This window comes from Vespa crabro, chromosome 6 (genome assembly GCF_910589235.1).
Source record: "Vespa crabro chromosome 6, iyVesCrab1.2, whole genome shotgun sequence".
In the NCBI taxonomy this organism is placed as follows: Eukaryota; Metazoa; Arthropoda; class Insecta; order Hymenoptera; family Vespidae; genus Vespa; species Vespa crabro.
Window position 1 is genome coordinate 10,827,027 of NC_060960.1, and position 17,568 is coordinate 10,844,594.

A 17,568-nucleotide genomic window follows, 5' to 3' on the forward strand; every position below is an offset into this window, starting at 1 on the left:
GAGACGGGGACGGCCATTCGAATCCAGTATTAGTGCGGTGTAGAGTGCTCGGTGCTTTTTAACTTAACCATCCATCTCATTTCTTATCTACCGTAATCTTCGTTGCTCTTATACATACACATACATCCACGTTTTTCTGTGTCTTTCTTCGAAATACTCGTACGTACCGTTAGTGGTGAGTACTCATTCAAGTGCAACGAACGAGAAATTACGAATAAAAAAGAAAAGAAAAGAAAAGAAAAGAACGAAAACGGAACGAGATTTCTTGCTTCTCTCTCTTTTTTTTTCTCTTTTTTCTTTCTTTCTTTTTTTTTTTCTTTTCTTTTTTTATACTCACGCGATTTTCAGTTTGGTTGCATCAGTGGTATGCAGGAACGAGGAAAAAGGAAACAAAATGTAAACTACTTGCACGTACGGTTACTACTCGCTGTTAACGATAAAGAGAATACTTTTTTTTTCTTTTTTTACATTTTTCTTTTCCACGCGTGATAACGAGGAATTTTTATTTTCAATATTTTTATCATCTCTTTTATTTTTGTCTCTCATCGATTGTGATATTGAAAAGAATTGTGTCGTTGAAATTTTGCCATTGTAATTAATCATCGAACTTAACCACCGACTTGATGTTTCTTTCGACAAGCGTAAATGCTTGACTCGTACTACTCGTAACTATCGAAAAACAATCTAGCAACAACATAGATATGTAACAACGATGATACATTTTTTCATTCGATTCTCTCTTTGATCAGAATTTCATCGTTTAATCATTTCTCACGTTTTTCTCTTTAGATACAAAGTATTGATATGAATGAGTCACGTTTATTGGGTTCGATCCAAATGAAAACATTGAAATGATCATTAAATTCATTCGTTTTGTACGATCCAAGTGTTAAGATAAAATAAAGGAAATACACGTGAGACATTTAGACACGTTAATAACTTTGCTAAATGATATTTATCCTCTCGAGAAGAATAATAATTGTTTATTGTACTTTATAATTGTAATTAATCGAGAATATATATATATATATATATATATATATATACGTAGGATGATAATAGATTATTAAAGAAGAATAAAACGGTGAATGTGCATTATTTATTTTTGTATATACTGATCTGTAAATAATCACGGGCTAATAATCGGAATTACTATTCTTTTTTTTTTATATTTATATATCATATAAACATAAAACGTTATAGTAAGGATAAGATTATTCTCTTTCATTTGAATTTATTACTTGAAATTTATTTGGAAAGCTAATAGAGTAAATGCATCGTAAACAAATATAGAACAAAAATACATATACATTGATTAAAAAGAATGAAAATTTTGTAATGGAGGTAGCAACTTTTTCTCTCTCTTTCTCTCTCTCTCTCTCTCTCTCTCTCTCTCTCTCTCGTGGTGTACCTAACGAGTCTTCCCTAAAATGGCCTCGCAAGTCGTGTTGCCTCCGTCCGCACGGATATAGAATATCCACCGCCTCCTCTATGACTACTCTCCGCCTGCCATACTGATACTACCAAAACAGCTGCTGCCACTACTAAGAGAATTTTCTTGTATTTCTTGGATTTAGACTGTTTTGCAAGGATGAGTCATTCATACAAATATTCGTAGTGTTAAATACAGTTATTATTGTCGATATTTATTTAAAAGGAATTAAGCCAATTCGAGGGAATAAATTTTCTATCTCAAGTGCAATGTTTGTAAATTAATTCGAATTAGGTAAACATTTTCTTTAACTCTTTTTTTAATTTATTTCCTTTCTATGTCTCATCGTGTCCTCTTTTAGACGTTCTATACTTATCCCAAGTGAAAAGAAAGAAGGAGAACGAGTTGAAAGCATGTAAACGTTAGTAGGTGGTATTTCTTAGAGAGGGTGGGAGGATCTGGACGTTGAGCGAGTGTCTTAGGCTGATCACGGAAATAACCACGGTTGCGGAGGAACGGCGGAAGTAGATTGTTTACGCATCGCACGATTAGATAACTCGACTTAGCAAATCTCGTAACTAACGATGATGGCTACGTTATTTCTTTCAATGAAATTTTAGTTTGTTTTATTTATAAATATTATCATATTAATATCGTCGTACGAACGATCTCGTTTCTCGTGATTTTCTTTTTATCCATCGAGTTGCTACCTTTACATCTGCCATTTCATTTATTTATTTATTTATTTGTTTATTTTTTTTTTTTTTTCGTTTTGTTTGTTATTTCTTCATCTTCTTTTTTATCTCTTTTTCTTTTCATTTTTTTTCCTTTTTTCTTTTTTCTAGTATATACAAGATGCCTTTCAAACCAGTCGAGCATCCAAAATGCCCCAAATGCGGCAAATCTGTTTACGCCGCTGAGGAACGAGTTGCCGGAGGATTGAAGTGGCACAAAATGTGCTTTAAGTGCGGTGAGTAAATGTGCGATTTAATTTTCTCTTTAAATATCATATTGTTAACTTTATTACGTTACCTATAGCTATCCACGTTCAGTAAAAGTAAAGTGATAAGAAAAAAAGAATAAATAAGATCAATATTGGTGATAAGATCAACGTCGGTGATCATTGAACGAATTCACGAATTGAAAAGTAAAGAAAAGAATTTTACAAAATGAAAGCGCCAATAGTCTACAATAGTGAGAGTAAACTCGGGAAAGAAACAGGATCATGATTATATTTAAAACATGAGTCGTTCGATTGCAACACTTTTGGTCCACTCAATGCTGCTGCCAATTCAACTTATATATGTAGGTCTCGATCTACGTATATGAATCATTCTGAAAGATTATAGAAGCGCCGGTTTTGAAAACTTTCCTTTGAATTGAAAGACGATTATATCGGGTCAAATTTTTCTATTACGACATCTATGATATCGGTATCATTAATTAATTGATATATCATTAAATTGAAAGACGTTTTATGTATCAGAATAATGATCTATATAAATGGAAACTTTTGCTGGTTAATTACTTTTTAACAGATTAATTAAAAAACGACACTAATCTCGACGATTCAATCGTCGTGGTGAATTTTGATGGATCTAGAGGAAAAAAAAAAAAAAAACAAAACAAAATAAAAAAATTTTCGGTTGGAAGAACGACGCATTGACGTTATGTTTCAGGTCTTTGCGGAAAGCTTCTCGACTCGACGAACTGCTCCGAGCACGAGGGTGAGCTTTTCTGCAAAGTCTGCCATGCCCGCAAGTTCGGCCCTAAGGGCTATGGTTTCGGTGGTGGCGCCGGTTGTCTTTCCATGGACCAAGGCGAACATCTGAAGAGTAGCGAGTGAGTGCATCAACGGTCGTCCGCAACCCCCAACTGCACAACCTCACCCCCTCAGCCCCCTTCAAAAAAATCTCTCCAGAATCACCCTTCTATAAATATCATCCCAAATATTCTCGATGAGTTGACATCGACGTCGAATGTCTCTTTGTCTCACTCTCACTACTCTTCGTTACTCTTTCTATCTCTTTCTCATCCTTTCTCTCTCTCTCTCTCTCTCTCTCTTTTTCTCTCATTTTTTTCTTTCTGTCTTTTTCTATTCTGTAAATAACACATCGCGAGAACAGAAAAATAACGAATCTATTGAAGCATCGTGATCGATTCAAGACCGATTCAAATCGATCACTTAGATCTGAACAACATGCGATCCTCCTCTTGGTTGCAATACGTACAATTTTCAACGATGTTGAAAAGATATAAAAACTATTGTTCCGATTATTGAATCAACCAAGGGAAGCGATCGAAATGTCATCTAAACCATTCGTTCGTTTTTCATGTAATATAAAATTAATGTTTTTCGCGTTGTCATTCAAGGATCAAAATGGCACCAGAGACACCATCGTCTATCGACGATCCTTGTTCTATAGTTTTACGTGAACTAGAAAAACATCTTTCTTCAGAAGAGAATCGTATTAACCGTAGATTTTCTTTCTTCTTTCTTTCCTTTTTCTTTTTGTTTCCCTCTTCTTCTATTTTCTTCAGATTCATTATTCTTGAAGAGGATCCTTAGCGTTGGTTCTACGCTAAAACCTCGTTTAAAAATTTCCTATTTGAAAATGTTTATGTGTCGACTTGTGTATATCATTCTTTTTTTTTTCTTATTAATTTTTTTTTTTTTTACTACTTTAATTGTTCAATTTGAAATCTTTCCTCGAACGAACCTGACGATTATTATTGACATTTGTTCAATTCGGTTATTACTTTTCTTCTTTCTTTTTTTTTCTCTTACACATTTTTTACTTTTTTATTTTATTCCTTTCCTCATTCGATTTTTTTACCTATTCTCTTTGTTTTTTTTAACTTTATATCTTTGTTTCTCCCTCTCTCTCTTTCTTTTTCTGTTTATCTATCTTACTCTGTCGTCGAATCTTTTTTTGCCTCCTAAATATCTTCCCGAATCTGTACGATCCCTCCCCCCCCCCCCCCCCCCATATATATCTTTCTCTCTCTTTTGTGTATCTTCGTTAATGTTTTTCGTACATGGGCCTGTGACTACGTGGCTGCCCAAAATCGAGCGTTTCACACTTTTTTTGTGCGAACACACATACAAGAAAGGAACAAAACCGAAAAAAAAACAAAAAAATAGAAAAAAAAAGAAAAAAGAACATTAGATTGTAGGATCATTTGTACCATCTGTAATAAGTGCCATTAAAAGTGGAAAAAAGGGAAAGAAAAACCAAAAAAACAAAAAAGATAAAGTGTTTTTCATTCACCGAATAACTCTCTCTTCTCACACGCATACCTACCCAAAAAACCTGTCTTACGAAATCTTTCCATTTACCAAATCAAGCCCCCTTAGCCCTTCGTCCGTATTGTGCAATATCGAACGTTCTGATGATAACGCGTAACGTGATTGTGACTATTTCCCTTTGTCTATGGTTAAACAAAAGGAAAAAGAAATTTCTGTGAATCCCCCCCTACTGACTGTGAATTCCCATAGGTCCATTTATATATATATATATATATATATATATATATATATGTATATATATATAAAAAAAAAACAACAACAACAGCAACAACCAATAAGAAAAAAAATGAAATAATGAAAAGAAAAAAAAAAAAAATGTAAAATACACGAACACACCTTACCCCGCCAGCCCCGCTGAGTTCGAGCCAACCAGAGGCCCATTGAACAAAAAAATGTTGTCGCAATATGACAAAAGCGAAAGCGATAAAGAAAATATACTGAGTACCAAAATGGTGAGCACCTGAGTCAGATTCCGTCTCTCTCTCTCTCTCTCTCTCTCTCTCTCATCTCTCTTTCTATTTCTCTAACTGTCTCTCTCTTTCTTTCTAGCTATCTTTCTCTTTCTTTTTTATAGCTCTCTTCTATCCCCGCGTGATGAAAAAGCAAGCTTATTTTTTTTTCTATATGTTCCAATAAGACACCTTGCACGGCCTTTCAACCTATCTCTCTCTCTCTCTCTCTCTCTCTCTCTCTCTCTCTCTCTCTCTTTGTCTTTCTTTCTTTCTACCTATCTATCTATCTATCTATCCTTCTTTTTATCTTTCTCTTTCTTTATCTATCTCTATCTCTCTCTTTCTCTTTTGACATATAACCCCGTAACCTTGCTAACAAATCTTAACTCTCGATGCATCGCTGCTAGTAGACGTGTATATATGATTCGTACTCGCATATATACACATTATGTACACAAAGTAAAGCTCGCAAAAAAAACAGAAATATATATATGTATATATATATATATATATATATATATATATATATATATATATATATATATATATATATATATGTATGTACGTCCTCGGGCACGCTCAGACTCTCTCTCTCCTAATTTTTGCCAAAGTCTGGCATATATCTTCCCTTATTCCCTTATTAGTCGCATTTTCTTATTCTTCCGTTTTTATTTTTTTGTCGAGTTTCGAAACTATATCTCATTTATTATATTCATCTCCGCTTCTCGGCTCTTCTCTCGGGGCTCGGCGGATGTCTATTGCGTGGTTGTGGGGGTAAAAATACATTAACAATTTACTAACACGCTCAATCTAACATCAGCCTCTTAATTATTTCTCTTTACGAAATTCATTGTCGAATTCTTATGTCCTTAGATTCTACTGCGGCTGCCGGAGAGAGCGAAAGTCTGCGAAACTGGTAGATTGATTTTTAAAATTTTCACATGCTAAATTATTATTGATCTTATAAGAAATGAACAATTGCAATAAATAAAAAAAGAAAGAAAGAAAAGAAAAACGAATGAATTCGTCGTAATATACAACGATAATCGAGAACGAATAAATTTTATTCTACCAGTTTCACGATTTTTTTTCTAGCTTACACTTTTCTCCTTTTTTTTTTTTTTTTTTTTTGTTTTTTCTTCGGCACAGTTTGTTGCGCTGCTGCTTCAGTTTGATGAGAGAGTGGCTTAAAATAAAATGAAAGATAATAATAATAATAATAATAAAAAAAAAAAAGAAGAAAAAGAAAAGAAAAAAAAAAGAAAGATCGGAGCTCGGTCATTTTGTTTTTTTGTTCTTGTTTTCGATCGAGCATCGATCATCGCATAGCATCGCATTATTCTCAATCGAAGCGAAGAAAAGATATGAGATTTTCTAATTCCTGTCATTGTTTAGGGAACTTGCGAGAGGATCGAACGCTGTATTGGAACCACGTGCCATTGCAAAAGCACCCGAGGGTGAGGGATGTCCTCGTTGCGGAGGATACGTTTATGCTGCCGAACAAATGTTAGCACGGGGAAGGGTAAGTTTAGAGGAGACCATTCGTGTCTCCTTGTCTTTTTTCTTTTCTCTCTCTTTCTTTCTATCGGCTCTTTTGGATCAATCTCGATGGTGCGATGGATCGTTCGTTACGATCAAATCGAAAAAAACAAAGGTTCTTTTAACAAGCTGCCTTATTATAGTGATAAAGGAAAAAAAAAAAAAGAAAAAAAAAAAGAAAAAAAAACCAAAAAAATTTTAAGCGACGGGAATAGCCCAATAATTTTCTGACAACGTTAAATTTAGAAAAAAAATTATTAACGACGATCTATTTGAGCGTGGTTCATCGACATCGTTAGAAGTTGAACACGATCGACCAAATCTGGCTAGAGTATAATGTTACATGGTGTATCATCTGTATACTGTATCCTAGGCTACATCTGCCATAAGTTAAATAAGGAATGCCAAAAAGATATTTATGGAATCCCTTGTAAAATAATTTTCATAGAGTTTCCTATTCTCGTGTTGTAAGTCGTTATACTTATGAGCACGCTAAAGAAAGGGGTTAACCGAGAAGTAAGATAATTAGTCAAAGGTATCTAATCTTAGCAGCGTGCCAAGAAAATTCGAGACTAGAATAACAGGCGTGACGATCGCTCTTACACGAACACCCACGAGTATCCGCCGGGTTGCCTATTGACCGTTGAAACATGAATTTGTAACGTCGTTTCTACAATATTCTCGTTTCACCGATATCAAAGGATATCCGATGACTTTTTTAATGAAACGAAATTTTTATTCATTTATTTATTTTCGATAAGTTTTATAACACATTCACGTTAATCGAATACATGTACATATAATGAGGACAGCTCTTTAGTATCTTTTCATAATTATCATCACATTCAAAAAAAATCAAATAGCATTTATACATACATTTGGATTGAATTAGAATAAAATTTGATATCTTATCCGATCTGATATATTTTTAAGTAATCTTAATTTTTTAATTTCGTTCGATTTAGAATAAAACGTTACGGTGATTAAGTTCTCGTCTTTCAGGATCAGCACAGGTGATACCGAAAGCATATTACCTCGAGCTACTAAATTTAGATCTCCAGCGTCGGCACTTAGCTCGGACGACTTCGTTTTCTTCTCTGTGCCGGATTTGCTTCGTATTTTTAGCCGAAAATTCGTTAGATTGCTTGCGTTACTATACCGTGCAATCGTAAAATAAATGATTAGATAGAATAAATGAGGGTGCCTGGATGATAAAACAATCAGGTAGAGAGATAAGATAAATCCGATTGTCTTGGAATTGTAACGAAAAATATTCTCCAAATATTTGACGCATTCTATACGTGTTTCGGGGACTCGAATGAAATTAATTGATTACGCGAGTGTATTAACCGGCTTAACATAATTTTACATCTATTCCTACAATTCTAATTCGATCGTTTCGTGAACTTTTGAAAGAAGGAGAAAAGTAAAAACAAAAAAAAAGAAGCAAAGAAAGAAAGAAAGATTTTAATGAAGAAAAACGTACATACGTAAGTACGTAGCTTGGGTGACATCTATCGATAGTCATTCCTCGAAAGAGTTCGATTGCGCAAAGCATCGCACTGGATGATGAGATTAGGCATTACGATAGTGGTGTTAAACGTGTGAGCACTATGAACAGGCACGAGTCTGAGATGTTGCCAAAGCTCATGGATCGTGACGTGTTTCCGTAATCTTGGTGTGTATGACGAAACATGTAATTTTCTAACAATAGAGAAAAAATAATGGACGGCATTTGAGAGGAGGGGATAGAGGGAATCGGTGTCAGCTTATTGCCGTTGGTGCTATTCCAAAAAGCTTCCTCAGCATCATGTCTGGCAAAACACCAACCGGTCGACCGATCTTAGCCGCTCGATGTTAAAAAATAGCACTGGGACCAGAGATACACCCTAACTAGAACGAATAAAATATATCAAATCGTAGGAAAATTCTTTTCTTATATCGATAGATATATCGAGATCGTTAAAACGATCGATCCGTCGCACCAACCCCTGAATGATCCCGATCGATTGATTCGATAACAACGGACAATCTGAGAACTCTACTCGGGGCCCAGCGTGGTCATTCCTGCTTCTTGTGATTAGGGTTACCACAGGCAATGCTTCAAGTGCAAAGTCTGTCAACGGTCTCTGGACTCGACGCTTCATTGCGATGGTCCGGATCGCGATATATATTGTCGAGGTATCTTTTGATCAACAAATCTATGTTTCCTTAATATCGTTGTCTTGTGAAACACGTTACTGACATATCCGTATCACTTTTTTCTTTTTTTCTTTTTTTCTTTTTTTCTTTTTTTTTACTGGAAGAATTGCAGAAAAAAGAACAATTTTTTAACCGTCATAGATATTGTGGATTCCTACTACTAGCACCAAAGTCTTTCTCTCTCTCTCTCTCTCTTTCTCTCTCTTCCAGGATTTGCCTACAACTCGTTATCCGCGATCTTGGTTTTTCCACCTTTTTGTTATCTAATTTTCGTGTGTATTTTGATAAACTTCTTCTTCTATGTCAAATAAAATGGTTCCTTTTTTTTTTCTTTTTTTTTTCTTTACCAATTCAATTCACTCGTAAAGACCTTCTTAAACAGACATAAGAGGACTGGCCACTACAAATGGGTCATCCTTTGGTTTTCTAAAATACTGTGATACAATCCCATTGATAAGATATTATGTGTTCAATTCGAGAAGCATACAGAGTACGCTCGATTGAGATCAATAATCAATGACAATAAGTAGAATTGTCAAAGCACGTTATTCCTCCGAGGTGACTAACACAAGACCCTTTGCATCCGACACAGCAATGGCACAAGGAATGCTTTAAATGTGCCAACTGTTCCAAGAGGTTAGACTCTGTCAACTGCTGCGAAGGTCCTGACAAGGATATCTATTGCAAAGGTAAGGTGATCAAAAAAAGAAAAAAAAAAAAAAAAGAAATGTCCGTAGGCAGGAAGATGTAATGTGCAGGATCTATAATAAAAAAAAAAAAATTTCTTTTCATCAAATATTTACTCGGGTTTTTTTCTTTCTTTTTTTTTCTCTTTTCTTCCTTTTTCGATCATTATTTCGATCAGCACGTTACAACTTCTCTTTGGCCTGTACTGTCGGCCAAGACGATCTACGAGATACCTTTAACTCGTGTTCTCTGCAGTATGCTACGGAAAGAGGTTCGGGCCGAAGGGTTATGGCTACGGTCAGGGTGGTGGCGCCCTGCAGAGCGACTGCTACACCAATGGGTGGGTTTTCAGAGCCGAAACTAAGACGGGAAAGCGCGAGAGATATCCCGCCTCAGCTTCTACACTATCACTATATATGGTGCGCTTGTCTGCTTAACAGCTTGCTATCCGAAGAAATTCGGTCCGCGAGGTATTGGTCATGCTGGGGTTATGTGGATCGGCCTGCAGTGCGATATTGAGGATGAGGGGTATGCACCCCTTAGCTTTATTATTTTTTATTTTTCAAGGTCATTGTACCCGGTTATATTTATCCTGACAAATTAATTGCTCCTATAGAGTCTCCATATTGTTATCAATCATTTCATTTTTACTCTTTTATTTTTGTGTCTATTTCTTTTTTATTTTCATTTTTTTTTTTTTTTCTTTTTTTTTTTTTTTTTTTTTATAGAAAGTTTCATTTTTATAGATGATTTATAAGACATCATCTGCATCCGAAGCATAAATATTTATTAACATTTGATGTCACGATTTTATATATTCTGTTAGCGAAGATAGAAATGTTAAATTTAGCGTTACAACTTTGTAGCGGTCGTAAAAAGTTATATATATATATGTGTGTGTGCGCGCGCGTGTGTATATATATATATATATATATATATATGTATATATATATATATATATATATATATATATATACATATTTATTTATTTATTTTCTCTAAATCCAGAGATTAATTACGCACGTGCAAGCTTTTGCCGCGAGCTTACAGGTGGCATTTGTTAGCTGAAGCTTTCTTTTGGATAAGATCTGTCTGTTATGTGTTTTCTATCATATTTTATTATACTGTAGACGATTCTAGTCGGTATTCTCTTTTCTTTTTTTTTTCCTTTTTCTTTTTTTTTCCTTTTTCTTTTTTTTTTCCTTTTCCTTTTTTTTTTCTTTTTGCAAAAAAGCATGCAACCCTAAATATGTACAATCTTCCTTCGCTTACATAGTGCATATGTAACATTTGCTTTTACATAAATACTATTATTATATTTCAATGATATTAATAAACAATCGATCGTATAATAATATGATTTTTCTATATTTGATGAACATTTAGTGATGCCGCTCCTCGTACTACGGTTATCGACACAGCCATCATCAAGGCTCCACCTGGCAAGGGATGTCCACGTTGCGGAGGTGTAGTCTTTGCCGCGGAACAGGTGCTTGCAAAGGGACGCGAATGGCATAGAAAATGTTACAAGTGTCGTGACTGTACCAAAACGCTTGACTCGATCATTGCTTGCGATGGTCCTGACAAGGACGTCTATTGCAAAACTTGTTACGGGAAGAAATGGGGACCTCACGGTTATGGATTTGCCTGTGGTTCTGGTTTCTTGCAGACCGACGGTCTAACGTGAGTGAAATTCAATTTTCATGGAAAATTTCAAAGGAATAGAAAGAGTAAAAGAGATCGTCGTTTTATTTCTTTTCTTTTCTTTTCTTTTTTTTTTTTTTCTCTAGGGAGGATGAAATTTCAGCGAGTCGACCTTTTTACAATCCGGACACGACTTCCATCAAAGCACCAGCCGGACAAGGCTGTCCTCGTTGCGGTGGCATGGTATTCGCAGCTGAACAACAGCTAGCTAAGGGTACCATGTGGCATAAGAAATGTTTCAATTGTGCCGAATGTCATCGTCCCCTTGACTCGATGTTAGCTTGCGATGGTCCGGACAAAGAAATTCATTGCCGTTCCTGTTACAGCAAACTTTTTGGACCTAAAGGATTTGGCTTTGGACATACTCCTACTCTCGTTTCGACGAATGGTGATCATGCACCGTCCTAGTAAGTTGACTTAAATATCAAATATAATAATAACAATTAATTTTACCTCGGACAATATTTAAAAGAAATCTCTTCGATTGTGTTTCTAACGCAGCATTGATTCGAAGCCTCAGCTTGGGCAGAAACGTAATGACGGACACGGTTGTTCTCGTTGCGGTTATCCAGTCTACGCTGCTGAGCAAATGATTTCGAAGAATCGTGTCTGGCACAAGCGTTGCTTTAGCTGTGCAGCTTGCCATCGTTCCTTGGACTCGACGAATCTCAACGATGCACCGGACGGTGATATTTATTGCAGGGGTTGCTACAACAGGAATTTTGGACCTAAGGGTGTCGGTTTTGGCATGGGCGCGGGTACACTAACGATGGCTTAAATTTTACCGTCTTTAACAACATTCGATGCGCGTGCACACACATACATATACACGCACGCACGCACGCACACACTTATACAAATTTACACGTCCTACACGTACATAAGACATCATTGACACGAACATCTTCTAATTATACGGTAAATTTATTTCATCAACTTTTAATGGGGGCAAAAAAAAAGAAAATAACGGTTTTATCTTCTCTCTCGAAATTTGATCTTCCGTAGTGTTATATATCCATATAAATACATCCTATATACATACATCTGTCTATACGCTATCTATGTTAAAAAAAAAAAAAAAAAAGAAATAAGTGAGAAATATTTCTAATTGAATAGAACGAACGACGAGCACTCTGGTCTTTAAAAATGAAATGGAAAAAAAAAAAAGAAACAAATTAATACATCCACCATCGCCCGTCATTATATTTTCGATCATAGCTAGAAAACTATTATTATATGGAACTAATAATACTTCTAACGCGATATTATAAAATAATAATAATAATACTCATAAATATCGTTTAGCTTTATCTCTTAATATCATCAATTTTGCTGTCACTTTCAAGCTGGAATTACGAAAACGAGCGAACGAACGTAATGCTATAATGAAATAATATATACGTCGATGATAATCGAATAAACGAACTTTCTGCGTGAAACAAAGTACAATTTCCTTCTTTTTATCATTGATAATTGTCCGCGGTGCGTAAAAGCTACACGATGTTCCATCGATGTTATCATTCAGAAATGAAATGCGAGAATTTAAAAGAGAGGGATGCGAGGATGGCTATTATTTACATTTAACACACATTAAACGCACATTCCTCCTCTTTGTATCATGTGCGCTATTGTGCGGTTATATGTGATCATAGAACCTTGTATCACTGCCTATCACAGAAAGTCTTCGCTTTACGAATAATTCTTTATATATTTCTTTTTTAAATATATATGTATTTAAAAAAAAAAAAATATATATATATATATATGTATATATAAAAGAAACGATAATAACATGGGGAGTGCTCTTTAAACGTTAATTCTCTACGTTAAATGTTCGACTCTCCATTTCCGATAAAAAGGACTTTCGTGTTAATTAAGGTTATTCGCTTGAGAGTTAAATAATTTAATAGGTGATAAATATACGTGATTTAAGAAAGAGAGAAAGAGAAAAAGAGAGAAAGAGAGAAAGAGTGAGAGAGCGAGAGAACGAGAGAGGGTGAGAAAGGACCATTTATAGGCAAAATGTTTTAATCCATAGTTATATTATATAATACGTAGGAAAAGCAAATTAATGGAAGTATCATCAGATGTGTCTGTTACAAGCCGCCATATAAAATGAACACTGAAACGTATATACATATATATATTTATATATATATATATATATGTATTACGACGCGATACGATCTGATCGAACGAAATTTATTATACATACATACACGTCATATCTCAATCGTGTAATCAGGAAAAAGAATGATGTAAATCGATTATAAGACAAAATCTTATATTATTGTAATTTTCAGTGAATATATATATTCGAAAGTAAAGTGATTCATGAGGATAATTTTTAGTTTAATATTTATTAACTAACGATTAAAAAAATAGCTGAATTACATTAATATTATTTACTAACGTATTAACAGTGATCCGACTTTTGAAGAATTTTATTATTTATTTGTTTTCTTTTTTCTTTCTTTCTTTCTTTTTTTTTTTTTTTTTTTTTTTAATTTCTGTTTTTCTTTTCTACCAATAAGCGCATATTTTCCATTTTCCTTTATTTTTAATTCATACGAAAATCTCTGATAAAATTGATATACGAGTTATCCGGATGGAATTTTTTATATCCCAATATAAATTAAAATAGTTTTGAATTATTAAAAAGTAAAATCAACGGACAATATCGTGATATTATCGTTAGCTACATTCACAGTTTCCTACTTTTTATCATCCGCAGGATCTATGTCGGTTTATGTTAGCCTGCATTTTCAACAGAATCCTTCCGTGCTTACAGATGGCGTATTTTCAACCCCCTACACTCACGAATCTTTCTGAACACAGATGGCAGCTGTTGCATGTCTCATGGGGTAGAAAGAAATTGAATTAAAAAAATAATAAATATTCCACAACATTCAATAATTATAATTATCATATTTAAGCGAGTTTTAGAGAAAGTTTGTTACTCTAATTCAAGAGATTATATCAATTTCAAAAATTTAGATTTTTATTGACTTTTAAGAGCAATCAATTCCGATGGATTTTTTTATTTATACGTTAGAAAAATTTGTATGAAGTTAATGAATTATTAAATCCAATAAAAATATCTACACTGACATATGTAGGCTATGCAAGTAATCTTTTAGTTTTTTCTCTTGTAAATTTCAACGAAAGAAAAATGGACTAAGATAAATGATAGAGTAGGTCGAATCGACATTGATTAAATGTGCGTTTTCCCTTGTGTGAATTTTCTTTTTTCTTTTCTTTTCTTTTTCTTTTGTTACGTATAATACAGAATATTTTGATAAAAATAATAATAGTCGAATTATTTGAAAAGAGGCCAAGGATTTAGAAGGAATATTGGTGGCGAATGATATTACTTGAAAATTTGTCAATAAGTCGACAAGAGAATAGAAGGAAATACATAAGGTTAATAATCGCATTAATTATAATATATTTATTACAAGTTTTTAAATAAACATTCTGCCTCCGATGTACACATAAATAATTTGTATATTTCGCATTCTGCAACTTCTCTCTCTCTGACGTCATAACTGTGTACATTAACACACATCGTGTTATTTTTATAATATATATCTTATCAATAGAATTACTATATGCATAGAGCGATTTAGTTGTTCTTAATCTTAAATGATAAGTCAATATACAGAATTCACGTTATTATACACGTTATGTACGTACGACATTCTCACATTTCTCATCGAAATTCTCGATCTATCCGATTCTGATCGAAGTCATAAATACAAAATCACATCTTCCCGAAATGTTATTTGCACATTTTCAGGATATTAAAATTTGCGCTTGCTTAAAACGGCCAGGCGCTTAACTAATAAATCCAGGTTGGCGTTTCGATTATTATTATTATTATTATTATTATTATCATTATTTCTTGAAAAATGTAAAATTTCTCTCGTACCGTACTTTCCTGTGATACGGATCTTCGATTAATAAATTTGAGGCAGGCGATAGAGGATGGACGGTTGTAAGTGACAATGGATCAAAGGCTATACTAATTTTTCTTGGGTCAACTTTGTCAAATTTATTGTTTCGAATTTGAATACGTAATTGGAAGGACAATGATCTGATAAAATCGTGTTGACTTCATTAACGTCTCGTCTATTTAGGACGATTAATATGATTTAAAAAAAAAAATAGAAAAAATAAGGGAAAAGGAAATGATAGATACAATTTCCATCTATCCTACCCATCGGTTTCTTTAGCAATACATTTGTCACAGTTTGGTTATATTCTTTTAAACATTTTTTTTTTGTTCAGGACGGCTGTCGCTTTATGTTTAGATTATCAAGGACGCAGTGGGTTATCTTTCTCATTTTCTCTCTTTATCGTTAACTCGTCTCTGCGAATAATTCGTGGCATAGATTACGATGGTTTTATGCATAGTGCAACAATATACGATCTAAGGTATACGTGCAAACTAGTATTTGCGTTCTTAAAGTGATAGATACACGAATGAGATTCGTATGGCATTGTCGTAAAAAATAAAAAGAAATAATAATAATAATAATAATAATAATAATAATAATAATAATAATAATAATAATAATAAAAAGAAAAAACAAGAAAGAGAAAAGGAAAAAGTGCCATCTGAAGATTTCGAGAATTTAAAATCGACACTATTCCACGGGTTTAATTTTCAAAAAGTGACGAATCAAGACATTTGTTTGAGAGAAATTCAGTTTTTGAACAATCGTAGTCGTTAATTCTGTACAGGCGACCGCCATTATTGCTTCTGTTGGTCTTCTACACATCTATCTAACCTTAAGAAAACTAATGTTAAACAATGATCGCATGATTAAATGTTAAATTTACGAATTTAACTATTTCCCTCGCTCTTAAATAACGATTTTTACAAATGACTATGGATAATGTCCTAACGTACCGTTTGAGTGAATCCTAGGGATAAAAATCCGCGAATAACAAATTATTTTATAATCATTACTTTGTACCTATTAATCGAATATCGTGGACAGTCATCGAGTACGCGGATATTTATAATAATCTTAACGTGCGAACTTATCCCAAAGTCATATTTTACCGAATACACTTTTTTTCTCTCTCTCAACCATTTTATTCTCGATTTAAATCGATCAAAGTAGGACTTACGAGTTGAAATGAAACGATCAACCATTTTTAAATGTCCTCAAGTTATATATCGGTGAACTTCGGAAAACAAAATAACTATTAACAATGTTCCCGAAAGTCTGATATAACAGGGTAACGAATCGAACTCGTTGCTACAAGGGTGGTCATTAATAACTTACACATTTCTAAATTCTTCAATTATTTCTTATTATCTTCGAATCGATTCGATCGGTACTGTGTCAACGCATTTTGATAATTATTTTTAATTGAATCTCAATAATCGTCGCAGCGCCGAATTTGAATTTAAACGACCACACTTGTATCTAAATATCACACCGAAATTCTCGGCAACCAGTCCGATAAGACGATACTCTTTGTATTTACACGAATTTGTCGGCTTACCGTAACCATCTAAAGGAAACGAAATTAATAAAGATTTCCGGTTTTCAAAGGTAGCGGATCCAACAAATAAGAAGGTAACGCCGTGGAGAAAGGTCTTGGACTGCATGAACCCCACGTACCACCTCCACTGTTTGCACGAGCGCTAGGTGAGCTATTTTCCCCGGTACCGTCAGGTGTATGTTTCACATTAACCAAATTAGGATTAGCGACAGGCTTGACCTCGTTCGATGGTAAGACACTACCGTTCGAGCCACCTGGCGGTGTCGCAGGACTTCTTGGCGAACGTCCTTCAGCTTTGACGTTTCCAGCAACTGGACTTGAAGCACCACTATCACCACCTATTCCACCTTGAGACGAAGACTTTTGTTGGGCCAGTCTTTCCTGTTTTCGGAATTTCGCACGACGATTTTGGAACCACACCTGTAACATTAGAAAAAAGGAAAAAAAACCAAAAGAAAGAAGGCAATCCGATAAAAATGAGGAGAGGAATGATAAAAGGGAAAAAAAAAAAACTAGTTAGAAATATAACTACAATCGATTCCAATCATACTCCTACAAAGATAGCAATGTTCACGGTGCCCTCTTTTTCCAAATGAAAATTGGGAAACGGGTGATGAGTAGTCAACGAACACATCAACCACGACGTTTTTTAAAACATCGTATGCGCGTATACCGCCGAAAAAAAGAGCGAGATAGAGAGAGAGAGAGAGAGAGAGAGGAAG

At 34.2% G+C, this 17,568-nt stretch overlaps 2 protein-coding genes across 4 annotated transcripts in view; one reads left to right on the forward strand and one right to left on the reverse strand.

Moving 5' to 3' along the window:
- On the forward strand, positions 1 to 13,653 carry LOC124425055 (muscle LIM protein Mlp84B). Of its 3 annotated transcripts, none has more exons than XM_046964832.1 (9): positions 1 to 159; positions 2,278 to 2,402; positions 3,112 to 3,274; positions 6,590 to 6,716; positions 8,818 to 8,914; positions 10,063 to 10,150; positions 11,009 to 11,305; positions 11,413 to 11,733; positions 11,828 to 13,653. In XM_046964832.1, the coding sequence occupies exons 2-9, from the start codon at positions 2,288 to 2,290 to the stop codon at positions 12,102 to 12,104; spliced, it is 1,485 nt and encodes a 494-aa protein (XP_046820788.1). In that variant the 5' UTR covers positions 1 to 159; positions 2,278 to 2,287; the 3' UTR covers positions 12,105 to 13,653. The 3 variants fall into 3 exon arrangements, with proteins under 3 accessions (XP_046820788.1, XP_046820787.1, XP_046820789.1); XM_046964831.1 differs by having other exon boundaries at positions 2 to 175; XM_046964833.1 differs by lacking the exons at positions 8,818 to 8,914; positions 10,063 to 10,150 and adding exons at positions 9,528 to 9,624; positions 9,878 to 9,962 and having other exon boundaries at positions 4 to 175.
- LOC124425061 (paired mesoderm homeobox protein 2B-like) overlaps positions 12,391 to 17,568 on the reverse strand; it is a 20,450-nt gene continuing 15,272 nt past the window's right edge. The window contains exon 4 of the mRNA XM_046964847.1: positions 12,391 to 17,266. Within this exon, the coding sequence (XP_046820803.1) occupies positions 16,871 to 17,266 (396 nt within the window). The 3' untranslated portion in view covers positions 12,391 to 16,870. The remainder of the gene's footprint in view (positions 17,267 to 17,568) is intronic.

What these genes read in the sequence shown, in the direction of transcription:
- LOC124425055 (XM_046964832.1), top strand. Translation starts at nt 2,288, where the DNA reads ATGCCTTTCAAACCAGTCGAGCATCCAAAATGCCCCAAATGCGGCAAA. An exon ending in CAAAATGTGCTTTAAGTGCG is followed by an intron (nt 2,403 to 3,111) that starts GTGAGTAAATGT and finishes GTTATGTTTCAG; the next exon opens with GTCTTTGCGGAAAGCTTCTC. An exon ending in GAACATCTGAAGAGTAGCGA is followed by an intron (nt 3,275 to 6,589) that starts GTGAGTGCATCA and finishes GTCATTGTTTAG; the next exon opens with GGAACTTGCGAGAGGATCGA.